The 17,699-nt window shown below is 52.3% G+C and overlaps 1 protein-coding gene across 1 annotated transcript; it reads right to left on the bottom strand.

Moving 5' to 3' along the window:
- Positions 1-3,301: 3,301 nt before the first annotated feature.
- LPAR2 (lysophosphatidic acid receptor 2) lies at positions 3,302-15,904 on the bottom strand. Its single transcript, XM_068998010.1, has 3 exons — positions 15,822-15,904; positions 8,767-9,509; positions 3,302-3,626 (listed from the first exon to the last, which is right to left on the bottom strand). Exons 2-3 carry the CDS (start codon positions 9,497-9,499, stop codon positions 3,328-3,330), a joined length of 1,032 nt encoding a protein of 343 aa, XP_068854111.1. The 5' UTR covers positions 9,500-9,509; positions 15,822-15,904; the 3' UTR covers positions 3,302-3,327.
- Positions 15,905-17,699: the final 1,795 nt, after the last annotated feature.

Raw genomic sequence — 17,699 nt, 5'->3', positions numbered from 1 at the left:
ACAGCCACCCCCCCCCCCGGCCCCCCCCGCGCTGCCGCCGGTGTGGTCACGCCCAGCCCTGGCCACGCCCCTTCATGAGGGGACGCCCCTTTTTCCCGCCATGGCGCTGGCCACGCCCCCTCGGGAGGCCACGCCCCCTTTCCCGCCACGCCCCCCTCGTGAGGGGACGTCCCTTTCCCGCCCTCGCCTCGGCCACGCCCAGTGACGTAATCGCGCGCGCTGCCGTTCTAGCCACGCCCACCCGGCGTTGGCCACGCCCCCGCCGCGGTTTTGTCCCGATTTTCTCCTTTTTCCACCCCAAGAAGCGGCAAAATTTGGGAATTTTTTTTGTGCCCACAGCCTCGTTTTGGGTCAGTTTGAGGCTCAGGGGTTAAATCCCGACAAAGCAGAGCTTTGGTCCCAGGTTGGGTTTAAAAACAGCGGGAAAAATGAAGGAATGAAAGGGGGAAAATGAAGGAATGAAAGGGAAAAAATGAAGGAATGAAAGGGGAAAAATGAAGGAATGAAAGGGGAAAAATGAAGGAATGAAAGGGAAAATTGAAGGAATGAAAGGGGAAAAATGAAGGAATGAAAGGGGAAAAATGAAGGAATGAAAGGGGAAAAATGAAGGAATGAAAGGGAAAAAATGAAGGAATTGCAGCTTCAAAATTCCCAGTGGGAGCAATTCCAGGTTTGGAGGAAGTGCTGGGCTCCACCTTCGGGTGTTTGGCCTTTTTTTAGGGAGAAAAAAAACCTGGATAATTCCCACGGGAATAATCCAAAAATTGGCCAATTTCTTTGGGATTCGTCAGGACGGGAGAAGGGGGAGGAATTCCACGAGTTCTGGAATAAAATCCCGGAGAAATTCCCCCTTTCCCAGCTCCTCTGCGAGGGATAAAATTCCTGGTATCGCTCAACTTCTCCTGCAGATCCTGGAATCTCGGGTTTGCCTGGAAAAGAAACCGGCGGAATCCAGGAAAATCCCATTTTTCCCGAGGGAATTCCAGGATTTGGCCACCTCGAGCTGCTCTTTTTTCCAAGGTTTTTTCCCAGGTTTTATTCCCAGGAGTTTCTTTCCCCCAAAATTCCCTCCGGATCCTAAAAAAAAACCCCTCCAAAAGCAGCAAATCCCAGATTTTCCTCCCAGGGAATCGATTTTCCTGTGCTTTTCCCACATCCTGGGAATGCTGAGGTTGGGATCCCGCTGTGGAGAATCCAAAAATTCCCGTTTTCCTCCATTTTTTTGGGGCTGGAATGATTAAAAAAACAATCCCGTTCCCTCTCTCAGAGGAAAAAAAAAAGGAAAAAAATCCCAAGGAATTCCCAAACCAGAGCCTGGAGCTCCCCCAGAGCAGAAATTCCCAGGAAATTCCATTTTTTCCTTGTTTCCAGGGAATTCCAGGCTGGGATGGGGTTGGATCAGGGGCCAGAGGGGAGGGAAAATCCCTTTTTCCCAAGGAATTCCACAGCCAGGGGGGAAAACTCGCCCGGCTCCGCTCCAGGGATCCCTTGGAATTCCCAGAACTCGCCGGGAACTTTTCCAGGATCAGCCGGAGAATGGGGAAAAACGGGGGGAAAAGAGGGAAAATTGGGCTTTTCCTCAGCATTCCCAGTCCCTGGGGGATTCCAGGGAAAATCCTGCCCTCGGAATTCCCAAATCCTGGAATTCCTGAGCCTTTTCCAGGGAAAATTCTTGGGGGTTTCCTTCCTGAGCTTTTCCAGGGAAAATCCTGCCCTCGGCATTCCCAAATCCTGGAATTCCTGAGGCTTTTCCCGGGAAAATCCTGCCCTCAAAATTCCCAAATCCTGCCCTCAGAATTCCCAAAGCCCCTGGGGGATTCCTGAGCCTTTTCCAAGGAAAAACAGCTCCGGGTTCAAACCAGTCTTTAATTGGAATTTAAGGGAAATTCTGATGCTGGAGCCCCCCAGGAGCTCGGGACGCTCCCAAATCCCTCAAAACCACCTTGTCCTTGGGTTTTCCAGGGAAATTTGGATTCTTGAGCCCCTCCAGGAGTCCAGGACGCTCCCAAATCCCCCAAAACCACCTTGTCCTTGAGTTTTCCAGGGAAATTCTGATGCTGGAGCCCCCCAGGAGCTCAGGACGCTCCCAAATCCCCCAAAACCACCTCATCCTTGAGTTTTCCAGGGAAATTCCAATGCTGGAGCCCCCAAGAAGCTCAGGATGCTCCCAAATCCCATAAAATTCCTTTGTCCTTGATCCACCAGGAGTTTTCCAGGGAAATTCTGATGCTGGAGCCCCCCAGGAGCTTGGGATGCTCCCAAATCCCTCAAAATCCCTTCATCCTTGAGTTTTCCAGGGAAATTCCGATGCTGGAGCCCCCCAGGAGCTCGGGATGCTCCCAAATCCCACAAAACCACCTCATCCTTGAGTTTTCCAGGGAAATTCCAATGCTGGAGCCCCCAAGAAGCTCAGGATGCTCCCAAATCCCATAAAATTCCTTTGTCCTTGATCCACCAGGAGTTTTCCAGGGAAATTCTGATGTTGGAGCCTTCCAGGTGTCCAGGACGCTCCCAAATCCCCCAAAACCCCCTCATCCTTGGGTTTTCCAGGGAAATTTCCAGCCTGAAGCCCCCCAGGAGGTCGGGACGCTCCCAAATCCCCCAAAACCACCTTCTCCTTGGGTTTTCCATGGAAATTCCGATACTTGAGCCCTTCCAGGAGTCCAGGAGGCTCCCAAATCCCCCCAAAACCACCTCGTCCTTGGTTTTTCTAGGGAAATTTGGATTCTTGAGCCCCTCCAGGAGTCCAGGATGCTCCCAAATCCCTCAAAACCACCTTCTCTTTGGGTTTTCCAGGGAAATTTCCAGCCTGAAGCCCCCCAGGAGCTCGGGACGCTCCCAAATCCCTCAAAATCCCTTGACCCTTGAGTTTTCCATGGAAATTCCGATACTTGAGCCCTTCCAGGAGTCCAGGACGCTCCCAAATCCCTCAAAATCCCTTCACCCCTGAGTTTTCCATGGAAATTCCGATACTTGAGCCCTTCCAGGAGTCCAGGACGCTCCCAAATCCCTCAAAATCCCTTCATCCTTGAGTTTTCCATGGAAATTTCCAGCCTGAAGCCCCCCAGGAGCTCGGGACGCTCCCAAATCCCCCAAAACCACCTCGTCCTTGGGTTTTCCAGGGAAATTTGGATTCTTGAGCCCCTCCAGGAGTCCAGGACGCTCCCAAATCCCCCCCAAAACCACCTCACCCCTTGCTCCACACCTCATTTCCCAGGAAAATCCCCCCCCCCCCCCATCAGAACCCCTCCAGCTCCTTCACTCCCCCCCCCAAAAACACCCCAAAACCCCCCACCCCCAATCCAACCAATTCCAGCCAGGCATCCCTTAAATGGAGGAATCCACGGTGACGTGGCCGTTGCGGGAGCCCAGCCCCCGCTGGGCGTCGGCCTTGAGCGCCGTGGGGGCGTAGGCCGGGCTCCGGAGGCACGGGAAGCACAGGATGCGGCGGAAGGCGCCGCGCATCTCGGTGTCGCGCCACGAGTACACGACGGCGTTGATGAGCGAGTTGGCCTCGGCCAGCAGCAGCACGTACTTCTCCACGGCCAGCACGTCGCAGCTCTGGCAGCCCAGCCCGTCCAGCAGCAGCACCACCTGGCCCGGCGTCCAGCAGATGACGAAGGCGCCTGGAAAAGCGGGAAAACGGGAGGGAAAAAGTGGGAATCGGAGGGGTTGGGGTGGAGTTTGTGGGGCTAAGGAAGCAGCCGGCAGCGATGCGTTGGGTGGTTCCGACCCAAAGCATTCCATGGGATCTCTGTGGGGATCTTTGAGGGAAAAGAGATGGGAAAAACATGCAGGAGATCACGAAGGCAGCTGGAAAAGCGGGAAAAGAGGGGAAAAGTGGGAATCGGAGGGGTTGGGGTGGAGCGTGTGGGGCTAAGGAAGAAGCCGGAAGGATGGTGCAACCCAAAGAATTCCATGGGATCCCCAGGATGAGTCTTTGAGGGAAAAGAGGTGGAAAAATATCCAGGAGATCCCAAAGGCAGCTGGAAAAGCGGGAAAACAGGAAAAAAGTGGGAATCGGAGGGGTTAGGGTGGAGTTTGTGGGGCTAAGGAAGCAGCCGGCAGCGATGCGTTGGGTGGTTCCGACCCAAAGAATTCCATGGGATCCCCAGGATGAGTCTTTGAGGGAAACGAGGTGGAAAAACATCCAGGAGATCCCAAAGGCAGCTGGAAAAGCGGGAAAACAGGAAAAAAGTGGGAATCGGAGGGGTTGGGGTGGAGTTTGTGGGGCTAAGGAAGAAGCTGGAAGGATGTTCCAACCCAAAGAATTCCATGGGATCCCCAGGATGAGTCTTTGAGGGAAATGAGGTGGAAAACCATCCAGGATATCACGAAAGCAGCTGGAAAAGTGGGAAAAGAGGGGAAAAAGTGGGAATCGGAGGGGTTGGGGTGGAATTTGTGGGGCTAAGGAAGAAGCTGTCACCGATGTGTTGGGTGCTTCCAAGCCAAAGAATTCCATGGGATCATGGTGGGGAATCTTTGAGGGAAGAGAGATGGAAAAAACATCCAGGAGATCCCAAAGGCAGCTGGAAAAGCGGGAAAAGAGGGGAAAAGTGGGAATCGGAGGGGTTGGGGTGGAATTTGTGGGGCTAAGGAAGAAGCCGGAAGGATGGTGCAACCCAAAGAATTCCATGGGATCCCCAGGATGAGTCTTTGAGGGAAAAGAGGTGGAAAAATATCCAGGAGATCCCAAAGGCAGCTGGAAAAGCGGGAAAAGAGGAGGAAAAGTGGGAATCGGAGGGGTTGGGGTGGAGTTTGTGGGGCTAAGGAAGCAGCCGGCAGCGATGCGTTGGGTGCTTCCAAGCCAAAGAATTCCAGGATAAAAGCGTTCCATGGGATCCGTGGGGTGAGTCTTTGAGGGAAATGTGGTGGAAGAACATCCAGGAGATCCCGAAGGCAGCTGGAAAAGTGGGAAAAGAGGGGAAAAAGTGGGAATTGGAGGGGTTGGGATGGAGTTTGTGGGGCTAAGGAAGCAGCCGGCAGTGATGCGTTGGGTGGTTCCGACCCAAAGCATTCCATGGGATCTCTGTGGGGATCTTTGAGGGAAAAGAGATGGGAAAAACATCCAGGAGATCCCGAAGGCAGCTGGAAAAGTGGGAAAAGAGGGGAAAAGTGGGAATCGGAGGGGTTGGGGTGGAGTTTGTGGGGCTAAGGAAGAAGCCGGAAGGATGGTGCAAGCCAAAGAATTCCATGGGATCCCCAGGATGAGTCTTTGAGGGAAAAGAGGTGGAAAACCATCCAGGATATCACGAAAGCAGCTGGAAAAGTGGGAAAAGAGGGGAAAAAGTGGGAATCGGAGGGGTTGGGGTGGAATTTGTGGGGCTAAGGAAGAAGCTGTCACCGATGTGTTGGGTGCTTCCAAGCCAAAGAATTCCATGGGATCATGGTGGGGAATCTTTGAGGGAAGAGAGATGGAAAAAACATCCAGGAGATCCCAAAGGCAGCTGGAAAAGCGGGAAAAGAGGGGAAAAGTGGGAATCGGAGGGGTTGGGGTGGAGTTTGTGGGGCTAAGGAAGAAGCCGGCAGCGACGCGTTGGGTGGTTCCGACCCAAAGCATTCCATGGGATCTCCATGGGGATCTTTGAGGGAAAAGAGATGGGAAAAACATGCAGGAGATCACGAAGGCAGCTGGAAAAGCGGGAAAACAGGAGGAAAAGTGGGAATCGGAGGGGTTGGGGTGGAGTTTGTGGGGCTAAGGAAGAAGCCGGAAGGATGGTGCAACCCAAAGAATTCCATGGGATCCCCAGGATGAGTCTTTGAGGGAAAAGAGGTGGAAAAATATCCAGGAGATCCCAAAGGCAGCTGGAAAAGTGGGAAAACAGGAAAAAAGTGGGAATTGGAGGCGTTGGGGTGGAGTTTGTGGGGCTAAGGAAGAAGCCGGCAGCGATGTGTTGGGTGCTTCCAAGCCAAAGAATTCCATGGGATCATGGTGGGGGATCTTTGAGGGAAGAGAGGTGGAAAAAACATCCAGGAGATCCCAAAGGCAGCTGGAAAAGCGGGAAAAGAGGGGAAAAGTGGGAATTGGAGGCGTTGGGATGGAATTTGTGGGGCTAAGGAAGAAACCGGCAGTGATGTTCTAACCCAAAGAATTCCATGGGATCCCCAGGGTGAGTCTTTGAGGGAAAAGAGATGGAAAAAACATCCAAGAGATCCCAAAGGCAGCTGGAAAAGCGGGAAGAGAGGGGAAAAGTGGGAATTGGAGGCGTTGGGGTGGAATTTGTGGGACTAACGAAGCAGCCGGCACCGATGTTCCAACCCAAAGAATTCCGGGGCAGCCTCAACTCAGGGAATGGGATTTGGGCCCCTCCCCCCCTCCAGCTGCCACCCCACCCCCAAGCTAATTAATTAACCCCGCTAATTACCCCTGTAATGCCCCACCCACTTAATCAACCCCAAATTAAGCACCTACCAAGACTGATGGTGACCAACCCAATTAATTAACTCTAATTACCCCCTCTAAAGACCCGCCAAGGATGATGGTGAGCAACCTGCTTAATTAACCCCGCTAATTACCCCTCTAATGACCCACCCACTTAAATAACCCTAAATTACCCCCTAACGGACCACCCACCGAGGATGATGGTGACCAACCCATTTAATTACCCCTAATTACCCCCTCTAATGACCCACCCATCCCAATTAATTTACCACCCACTGAGGATGATGGTGACCAACCCACTTAATTAACCCCTCTAATGACCCATTCGACCCAATTAACCTCTAATTAACCCTTAACTACCCCCTAATGAACCACCCACCCGAGATGATGGTGACCAACCCCTCTAACAACCCACCCAACCCAATTAAGCCCTAATTAACTGTAATGACCCCTAATTACACCCACCCAGGATGATGGTGACCGTCTTGACCAGCCCCACCATGGTGTCGCGGTGCTGTGAGTGGGCGCCCGTGTAATGACCCCTAATTACCCCTAATTACCCCTAATGAACCACCCACCCAGGATGATGGTGACCAACCCACTTAATGACCCCTAATGACCCCTAATGACCCCTAATTACACCCACCCAGGATAATGGTGACCGTCTTGACCAGCCCCACCATGGTGTCGCGGTGCCGCGGGTGGGCGCCCGTGTAATGACCCCTAATTACCCCTAATTACCCCTAATGACCCCTAATGAACTACCCACCCAAGATGATGATGACCAACCACTTAATGACCCCTAATGACCCCTAATGACCCCTAATTACCCCTAATGAACCACCCACCCAGGATGATGGTGACCAACCTACTTAATGACCCCTAATGACCCCTAATGAGCCCTAATTAAACCCACCCAAGATAATGGTGACCGTCTTGACCAGCCCCACCATGGTGCCACGGTGGCATGGGTGGGCATCCATGTAATGACCCCTAATGACCCCTAATGAACCACCCACCCAAGATGATGATGACCAACCTACTTAATGACCCCTAATGACCCCTAATTACACCCACCCAAGATAATGGTGACCGTCTTGACCAGCCCCACCATGGTGCCACGGTGGCATGGGTGGGCATCCATGTAATGACCCCTAATGACCCCTAATGAACCACCCACCCAAGATGATGATGACCAACCTACTTAATGACCCCTAATGACCTCTAATGACCCCTAATTACACCCACCCAAGATAATGGTGACCGTCTTGACCAGCCCCACCATGGTGCCACGGTGGCATGGGTGGGCATCCATGTAATGACCCCTAATTACCCCTAATGACCCCTAATGAACCACCCACCCAAGATGATGATGACCAACCTACTTAATGACCCCTAATGACCCCTAATTACACCCACCCAGGATGATGGTGACCGTCTTGACCAGCCCCACCGTGGTGTTGCGGTGCCGTGGGTGGGCGCCCGTGTAATGACCCCTAATGACCCCTAATGAACCACCCACCCAAGATGATGATGACCAACCTACTTAATGACCCCTAATGACCCCTAATGAACCACCCACCCAGGATGATGGTGACCAACCACTTAATGACCCCTAATGACCTCTAATGACCCCTAATTACACCCACCCAAGATAATGGTGACCGTCTTGACCAGCCCCACCATGGTGTTGTGGTGCTGCGGGTGGGCGCCCGTGTAATGACCCCTAATGACCCCTAATTACCCCTAATGAACCACCCACCCAAGATGATGGTGACCAACCCACTTAATGACCCCATCTAACAACCCACCCAACCCAATTAACCCCTAATGACCCCTAATTACACCCACCCAAGATAATGGTGACCGTCTTGACCAGCCCCACCATGGTGTTGTGGTGCCGCGGGTGGGCGCCCGTGTAATGACCCCTAATGACCCCTAATGAACCACCCACCCAGGATGATGGTGACCAACCTACTTAATGACCCCTAATGACCTCTAATGACCCCTAATTACACCCACCCAAGATAATGGTGACCGTCTTGACCAGCCCCACCATGGTGTCGTGGTGCCGCGGGTGGGCGGCCATGTAATGACCCCTAATTACCCCTAATGACCCCTAATTAACCACCCACCCAAGATGATGATGACCAACCTACTTAATGACCCCTAATGACCCCTGATGACCCCTAATTACACCCACCCAAGATAATGGTGACCGTCTTGACCAGCCCCACCATGGTGTCGTGGTGCCGCGGGTGGGCGGCCATGTAATGACCCCTAATTACCCCTAATGACCCCTAATTAACCACCCACCCAAGATGATGATGACCAACCTACTTAATGACCCCTAATGACCCCTGATGACCCCTAATTACACCCACCCAAGATAATGGTGACCGTCTTGACCAGCCCCACCATGGTGTCGCGGTGCCGCGGGTGGGCGCCCGTGTGCCGGGCCACGCGCGCCATCTTCCTGCGCACGTAGACGAAGATGTGGCCGTAGACCAGCACCATGACCACGAAGACCAGCAGGTTGGACACGGCCCAGAAGGTCAGGTAGCTGCGGCTGTAGAGCGGCGCCATCTTGGAGCAGCTCTCCAGCGAGCACAGGCAGTGCCAGCCGTAGGACGGGATGAGCCCCAGCAGCAGCGCCGTGGCCCAGATGAAGAAGATCAAGCCCACCACGCGCTGCGCCGACATCTCGCTGTGCAGCTGCATGGTCAGCACCGTCCGGTGCCTCTCCACGGCGATGGCCAGCAGGTTGACCACCGAGGCGGTCAAGCTGGTGTCCAGCAAGCTCTGGCGGATGAACCAAGTCCTGAGCGACAGCTGGGCCGTGCGCGGGCCCGTGTGGAACATGAGGAACATGTAGGCCACGCCCGCGAAGAGGTCGGCGGCCGCCAGGTTGGCCAGCAGGTAGTAGATGGGGTAGTGGAAGCGGCGGTTGGCGGCGATGGCGGCGATGACCAGCAGGTTGGTCAGCAGCACCACGGCGCTGACCGCTAGCCCCAGGGCCACCACCAGCACGTCCTTGGGCCGCCAGTGCGCGCTGAGCTCCTTGCGGCTGTTGTTGTAGAAGAAGCCGACGGTCTCGTTGTAGAAGCAGTGCCTCATGGCGGGGGGGCTGCGGGAGAGGCCGAGAGTGCGGAATTCCGACGGAAAAGCCGGAGGGGTTGGAGGGGGAGGGGGTGAGGAGGAGGTTGGGAGACCCCGAAGGACCCCGGGAACTGGGATAAATTCCCTCAAAATCGGCGCATTCCGAGCGCTGGGAATGAGCCCTGGGCGTGGGACAAGGGAGAGGGTGGAATTCCCGGGAATAACCCCAAAATTGGGAGAATTTCCCAAAAGTTCGGCGCATTCCAAGACCTGGGAATGAGTCCTGGGCGTGGGACAAGGGAGAGGGTGGAATTCCCGGGAATAACCCCAAAATTGGGAGAATTTCCCAAAAGTTCGGCGCATTCCAAGACCTGGGAATGAGTCCTGGGCGTGGGACAAAATTCCCAGGAACAACCCCAAAAAATGGGAGAATTCCCAAAAATCAGCATGGAGGGGACAAGGAAGAGGTTGGAATTCAGAGGAATAACCCCAAAAAATGGGAGAATTTCCCAAAAATTTGCTGCATTCCAAGCCCTGGGAATGAGCCCTGGGCGTGGAACCAGGAAGAGCTTGGAATTCCCAGGAACAACCCCAAAAAATGGGAGAATTTCCCAAAAAATCAGACACAACCAAGAACAATCCCAGGAGCTTGGAAAACCTGGGAAAAAAAACCAAAATTGGGAGAATTTCCCAAAAATGGCACATTCCGAACGCTGGGAGTGAGCCCTGGGCATGGAGGGGACGGGAGAAACGCGGAGAGTGCGGAATTCCGACGGAAAAGCGGGAGGGAGGGAGGGGCTGGAGGGGGAGGGGGTGAGGAGGAGGTTGGGAGACCCCGAAGGACCCCGGGAATTGGGATAAATTCCCTCAAAATCGGCGCATTCCGAGCGCTGGGAATGAGCCCTGGGCGTGGGACAAGGGAGAGGGTGGAATTCTCAGGAATAACCCCCAAAAAATGGGAGAATTTCCCAAAAGTTCGGCGCATTCCAAGACCGGGGAATGAGTCCTGGGCGTGGGACAAAATTCCCAGGAATAACCCCAAAAAATGGGAGAATTCCCAAAAATCAGCATGGAGGGGACAAGGAAGAGGTTGGAATTCCCAGGAATAACCCCAAAATTGGGAGACTTTCCCAAAAATTTGGTGCATTCCAAGCACTGGGAATGAGCCATTGCCATGGAGGGGACAAGGAAGAGGTTGGAATTCCCAGGAATAACCCCAAAAATGGAAGACTTTCCCAAAAATTTGGTGCATTCCAAGCGCTGGGAATGAGCCCTGGGCGTGGAACAAGGAAGAGGTTGGAATTCTCAGGAATAACCCCAAAAAATGGGAGAATTTCCCAAAAAATCAGACACAACCAAGAACCATCCCAGGAGCTTGGAAAACCGGGAAAAAAACCAAAATTGGGAGAATTTCCCGAAAATGGCACATTCCGAACGCTGGGAGCGAGCCCTGGGCATGGAGGGGACAAGGAACAGGTTGGAATTCCCAGGAATAACCCCAAAATTGGGAGACTTTCCCAAAAATTTGGCGCATTCCGAGACCTTGGAAATAGCCCTGGGCATGGATTGGGACAAGGAAGAGGTTGGAAAACCCAGGAATAACCCCAAAAAAATGGGAGAAATTCCCAAAAAATCAGACACAACCAAGAACAATCCCAGGAGGTTGGAAAACCTGGGAAAAAAACCCCCAAAATTGGGAGAATTTCCCAAAAATGGCACATTCCGAACGCTGGGAATGAGACGTGGGCATGGATTGGACAAGGAAGAGGTTGGAATTCTCAGGAACAACCCCAAAAAATGGGAGAATTCCCAAAAAATCAGCATGGAGGGGACAAGGAAGAGGATGGAATTCTCAGGAACAACCCCAAAAAATGGGAGAAATTCCCAAAAAATCCTTTTTTTCCGGAGGTTTTTCCCCTGCAGGGAACGGCCCCGATCCTTTCCCAAGGAATGGTCGGAAAACGCTCCCAAATCCGGGATTTTGGGCTGATCCCGAGCGGGGTTTGAGGATTCCTGGGGCGGGAGAAGTTTGGGATGGGAGAATTTGGGAATTTGGGATGGAAATCTGGGATTTTGGGGAATTCGGGAAAGGTTTTCCCTCCTTTTTCCAGGTTTTTTTCCCCCCTGGGAATGGTCCCGGCTCTGAGCCTGCCCCAGAATTCCAAGGAATGTTTGGAAAAGGCTCCTAAATTTGGGAATTGGGGATGGAAATCTGGGATTTGGGGAATTCGGGAAAGGTTTTTCCCTCTTTTTCCCGAGTTTTTCCCTCTTTTTCCCGAGTCCCAACTCTGAGCCTGCCCCAGAATTCCAAGGAATGTTTGGAAAAGGCTCCCAAATTCAGGATTTTGGGAGGCCCAGGAGCCGGGATTGGATCCCTGGGGATCCTTCCCAATCCAGAACATTCCGTGATCCCTCCTGAGTCCGGAAAAAACAGGGAAAAAATGGGGGAAAAATGGTAAAAAATGGGAAAAAACGGGGAAAAAAACGGGGGAAAAACGGGGAAAAAATGGTAAAAAATGGGAAAAAACGGGGAAAAAACAGGAAAAAAAATGGGAAAAAACAGGGAAAAACGGGGAAAAATGGTAAAAAATGGGAAAAAACGGGGAAAAAACAGGGAAAAAACCAGGGAAAAAACGGGGAAAAAACGGGGAAAAAATGGGGAAAAAATCGTAAAAAATGGGGAAAAACGGGGAAAAAACGGGGAAAAAACAGGGAAAAAACGGGGAAAAAATGGTAAAAAATGGGGAAAAATGGGAAAAAAACGGGGAAAAAACGGGGAAAAAAACAGGGAAAAAATGGGGAAAAAACGGGGGAAAAAATAGTAAAAAATGGGAAAAAACCCCCAAAACTGAGAAAAAATTCCCAAATCCTGGCTCAGCTTTGCTGCCCCCAACCCCGAAGTCGGGAATTTTCGGGATTCTCCCATCCCGAGCTTTTCCCAGGCTCGGGAACCTTCCCGGATTTTTTTTTATTCCGGAGTTTCCGGGGCGGCTTCTCCTCCTTGGGCAAACAAATGCCGAGAAATTCCCATTGTTCCTCGGGATGGACTTTGGATCCCGACATTCCCCAGGCCGCGAGCGGAAAATCCGGGATAATCCCTTCCAAAATCGGGGAAAAGGCGGATTTGGGGAATTTTAAGGGAAAAAAAAAAGGGGGGGAAATGAGGAAATGCGGCCGCTCCAAGCGGTTCTTCCCATTTTTTTTTGGGGGGGGGGGGATGTTTGGATCCGGATCCGACTGGGAATCGCCGATCCCAAAAATCTGGGACGTTTTGGGCTGGGATTTGGGAAGGAAAAGGTGGGAAAGGAGGGGCCCCTCCCCCACCCCCAGCACCTGGGCAGGGCCCGGAGCCGGAACGGGATTTTCCAGAGGCTCGGGAATGTTCGATCCCGGGATCGATGCGGGAAAGGAATTTTTTGGGGGAGAAATTCCCGGATTTTGAGCGGATTTGAGGGAATTTCCAGGGTCGGGAATTCCTTAAAAATCCCCTTCCCAATCCCGGTTTTTTTTTCCCACGGGAAGCCATTCCCGGTGTCCCCTCCCTTCATCCCTGCTCCCAAATTTCCTGGAATTCCTTTGGGAATGGGCCGAAATCCTGGAATTCCCGGATTTTTTTTGAGGGTGGGAAAAGGGGGCCTTTAATCCCATCCCAATCCCGATCCGAATTCCAGGATCCCGGGTGGATCCAAACCCTTCCCAGATTTTCTTTGGGATGGGGCAGCTCCGGGAATTCCCATCCCATTCCCTGCCCCCTTCCCAAATCCCAGAAAATCCCAGAAAAATCCCAATTTTTAAATCCCACAAAAATCCCAATTTTTAAATCCCACAAAAATCCCAGAAAATCCCACAAAAATCCCAGAAAAATCCCAATTTTTAAATCCCAGAAAAATCCCAGAAAATCCCACAAAAATCCCACAAAAATCCCACAAAAATCCCAATTTTTAAATCCCAACCCATTCCCAACCCTCCAAAATCCCTTTTCCCGTTTTTTTTTAACCCCTTCAAATCCCTGGAAATCGCTTCCATCCCAAATTTCCCCCCCGAAGCCCCACAAAAATTTGGAAAAGCCCCAAATCCCTGGAAAAAAAAAAAAAAACGGGAAAATCCCAAATCCCACCCCCCTCCCCCGCAGCTTTTCCCAACATTCCCAGCCCGACCTTGGAATTCCCGCGGGAATCCAAACAATTCCAGCCGGGAAAGGGATAAAAGCGACTCCGAATCCAAGGCTGGAATTCTTTCCATGGAAAAGCCCGAAAATCCCGGGAGCCGCGGGAATTCCTTTGTTCCCAAAATTCCGGGGAAGGGGGGGAGGATCCCGCGGCTTTTCCCGGCTTTTCCCAAATTTTCCTTGTCCCTTTTCCAGCGGCTCCGCGGGAATTCCGGGATGGGGGCGGGAATTCGGGAAGGATTCGGGGCTTTTTCCTTGGATTTGGGGGATTTTTCCTTGGATTTGGGGAATTTTTCCCCGGATTTGGGGGATTTTTCCCTGGATTTGGGGTTTTTTTTCCATGGATTTCGGGTTCTTTCCCTGGATTTGGGGGTTTTTTTCCTGGATTTCGGATTTTTTTCCCTGGATTTGGGGGATTTTGCTTGGATTTGGGGGATTTTGCTTGGATTTGGGGGATTTTTCCTTGGATTTGGGGGATTTTTCCCTGGATTTGGGTTTTTTTCCCTGGATTTGGGGGATTTTTCCCTGGATTTGGGTTTTTTTCCTTGGATTTGGGGGATTTTTCCCTGGATTTGGGTTTTTTTCCCCTGGATTTGGGGGTTTTTTCCCTGGATTTGGGGGATTTTTCCTTGGATTTGGGGATTTTTTTTCCCTGGATTTCGGGTTTTTTCCCTGGATTTGGGGTTTTTTTCCCCGGATTTGGGGAATTTTCCCTTGGATTTGGGGGATTTTTCCCTGGATTTGGGGGTTTTTCCCCTGGATTTGGGGTTTTTTTCCCTGGATTTGGGGGTTTTTTCCCTGGATTTGGGGAATTTTCCCTTGGATTTGGGGGGTTTTTCCCTGGATTTGGGGGATTTTCCCTTGGATTTGGGGTTTTTTTCCCTGGATTTGGGGTTTTTTCCTTGGATTTGGGGGATTTTTCCCTGGATTTGGGGGATTTTTCCCTGGATTTGGTTTTTTTTTTTTCCCTGGATTTGGGGGATTTTTCCATGGATTTCGGGGTTTTTTTCCTTGGATTTGGGGGTTTTTTCCCTGGATTTGGGGTTTTTTTCCCTGGATTTGGGTTTTTTTCCCTGGATTTGGGGGATTTTTCCCTGGATTTGGGGTTTTTTCCCTGGATTTGGGGGATTTTTCCCTGGATTTGGGGTTTTTTCCCTGGATTTGGGGGATTTTTCCCTGGATTTGGGTTTTTTTTCCCTTGGATTTGGATTTTTTTACCCTGGTTTTGGGATGTTTTTCCTTGGATTTGGGGGATTTTTCCTTGGATTTGGGGCTTTTCCCCTGGATTTGGGGGATTTTTCCTTGGATTTGGGGCTTTTTCCCTGGATTTGGGGAATTTTTCCCTGGATTTGGGGGATTTTTCCTTGGATTTGGGGCTTTCCCCTGGATTTGGGGGATTTTTCCATGGATTTCGGGTTTTTTCCTTGGATTTGGGTGATTTTTCCCTGCATTTGGGGTTTTTTCCCCTGGATTTGGAGGTTTTTTCCCCCTGCATTTGGGGTTTTTTTCCTTGGATTTGCGTTCTTTTTCCTTGGATTTGGGGCTTTTTACCTGGATTTGGGTTTTTTTTTCCCTTGGATTTGGGTTTTTTTTCCCCTGGATTTGGATTTTTTTCCCTTGAATTTTGGGATTTCTTCCCTGTTTTTGGGGGTTTTTATCTTGGATTTGGGTGATTTTTCCTTGGATTTGGGTTTTTTTCCTTGGATTTGGGGTTTTATTTCCTTGGATTTGGGGTTTTATTTCCTTGAATTCCTTCTTTTCTCCTTGGATTCCTTTCTCTCCCCTTGGATTCCCTTTTTCCTTGGGGAATTCCTCTTTTTTCCGGGATTTTCCCCCCGCTTCGGGAATTCCCCTCCCCCTCCTCCCTCGGGGGGGTCCTTCCTTCCCAAAATCCCTTGAAAATCCCTTTTTTTTTCGGGGAAAAAAACCCAGGAAGGGCCCCTCCGGTGATTCCCGGACCCGCACAGATTTGGGTGGAAAACCCCTGGAATTCGCCTCCCAACAAATCCCAAAAATCCAGCGGGACAACAACGGCTCCATAAAAGCCCCAAATCCCACTTTTTTTCCCCCTGGGAATTCCTCTCTTCCCCCCTCCGTCCCCCCCCCCCCCCCCCCCTCTGGATTTTTAGGGATCCCAGGAGAATTTTGGGATGAAACCCCGGGAATTCTCACCTGGGATCACCACGCGGAGCTCCGGGGGGGAAATTCCCATTTCCAGCGGCGCTTCCCGGCGGGATCGAGCCCAGAAAAAGGAGTTTGGGGGGGGGAGGGGGGAGCGCAAAGTCGGAGAGTCCCGGAGAAATCCGGGAAGGGAAAAATTCCTCGGAGGAGCCTCCGGGAGCCGCCCCCGGGCGGGGCCTGAAACCCGAAACCGGGAGCCCAAAATCCCGACCCTGCGGGCAGCGGGCACTGGGACCAGTTCCGGGGCCTAACTGGGACCAGTTGATTCCCAAACTGGGACCAGTTCCGGGGCCTAACTGGGACCAGTTCATCCCCAAACTGGGACCAGTTCCGGGGCCTAACTGGGACCAGTTCATTGCTAAAGTGGGACCAGTTCATCCCCAAACTGGGACCAGTTCATTGCTAAAGTGGGACCAGTTCATCCCCAAACTGGGACCAGTTCATTCCCCAAACCGGGAACCCAAAATCCCGACCCTGCGGGCAGCGGGCACTGGGACCAGTTCCGGGGCCTAACTGGGACCAGTTCATCCCCAAACTGGGACCAGTTCATTGCTAAAGTGGGACCAGTTCATTCCCAAACTGGGACCGGTTCATCCCCAAACTGGGACCAGTTCATTGCCAAAGTGGGACCAGTTCATCCCCAAACTGGGACCAGTTCATTCCCAAACTGGGACCAGTTCCGGGGCCTAACTGGGACCAGTTCATCCCCAAACTGGGACCAGTTCATTCCCCAAACTGGGATCAGTTCATCCCCAAACTGGGACCAGTTCATTGCTAAAGTGGGACCAGTTCATCCCCAAACTGGGACCAGTTCATCCCCAAACTGGGACCAGTTCATTCCCCAAACCGGGAACCCAAAATCCCGACCCTGCGGGCAGCGGGCACTGGGACCAGTTCCGGGGCCTAACTGGGACCAGTTCATTCCTAAAGTGGGACCAGTTCATCCCCAAACTGGGACCGGTTCATCCCCAAACTGGGACCAGTTCCCTGCCCTAACTGGGACCAGTTCATTCCCCAAACTGGGACCGGTTCATCCCCAAACTGGGACCAGTTCATTGCCAAAGTGGGACCAGTTCATCCCCAAACTGGGACCGGTTCATCCCCAAACTGGGACCAGTTCCAGGGCCTAACTGGGACCAGTTCATCCCCAAACTGGGACCAGTTCCGGGGCCTAACTGGGACCAGTTCATCCCCAAACTGGGAGCAGTTCATTCCCAAACTGGGACCGGTTCATCCCCAAACTGGGACCAGTTCCCTGCCCTAACTGGGACCGGTTCATCCCCAAACTGGGACCAGTTCCAGGGCCTAACTGGGACCAGTTCATCCCCAAACTGGGAGCAGTTCATTCCCAAACTGGGACCGGTTCATCCCCAAACTGGGACCAGTTCCCTGCCCTAACTGGGACCGGTTCATCCCCAAACTGGGACCAGTTCCAGGGCCTAACTGGGACCAGTTCATCCCCAAACTGGGACCAGTTCATTCCTAAAGTGGGACCAGTTCCGGGGCCTAACTGGGACCAGTTCATCCCCAAACTGGGAGCAGTTCATTCCCAAACTGGGACCGGTTCCCTGCCCTAACTGGGACCAGTTCATTCCCCAAACCGGGAACCCAAAATCCCGACCCTGCGGGCAGCGGGCACTGGGACCAGTTCCGGGGCCTAACTGGGACCAGTTCATTGCTAAAGTGGGACCAGTTCATTCCCCAAACTGGGACCAGTTCATTCCCCAAACTGGGACCAGTTCATTCCTAAAGTGGGACCAGTTCATTCCCCAAACTGGGACCAGTTCATTCCTAAAGTGGGACCAGTTCATTCCCCAAACTGGGACCAGTTCATTCCTAAAGTGGGACCAGTTCATTCCCCAAACTGGG

Source organism: Aphelocoma coerulescens, chromosome 30 (genome assembly GCF_041296385.1).
Source record: "Aphelocoma coerulescens isolate FSJ_1873_10779 chromosome 30, UR_Acoe_1.0, whole genome shotgun sequence".
Taxonomy (NCBI): domain Eukaryota; kingdom Metazoa; phylum Chordata; class Aves; order Passeriformes; family Corvidae; genus Aphelocoma; species Aphelocoma coerulescens.
Note: the sequence above shows the minus strand (reverse complement) of the source record. Positions and strands in the feature narration are given on the sequence as shown.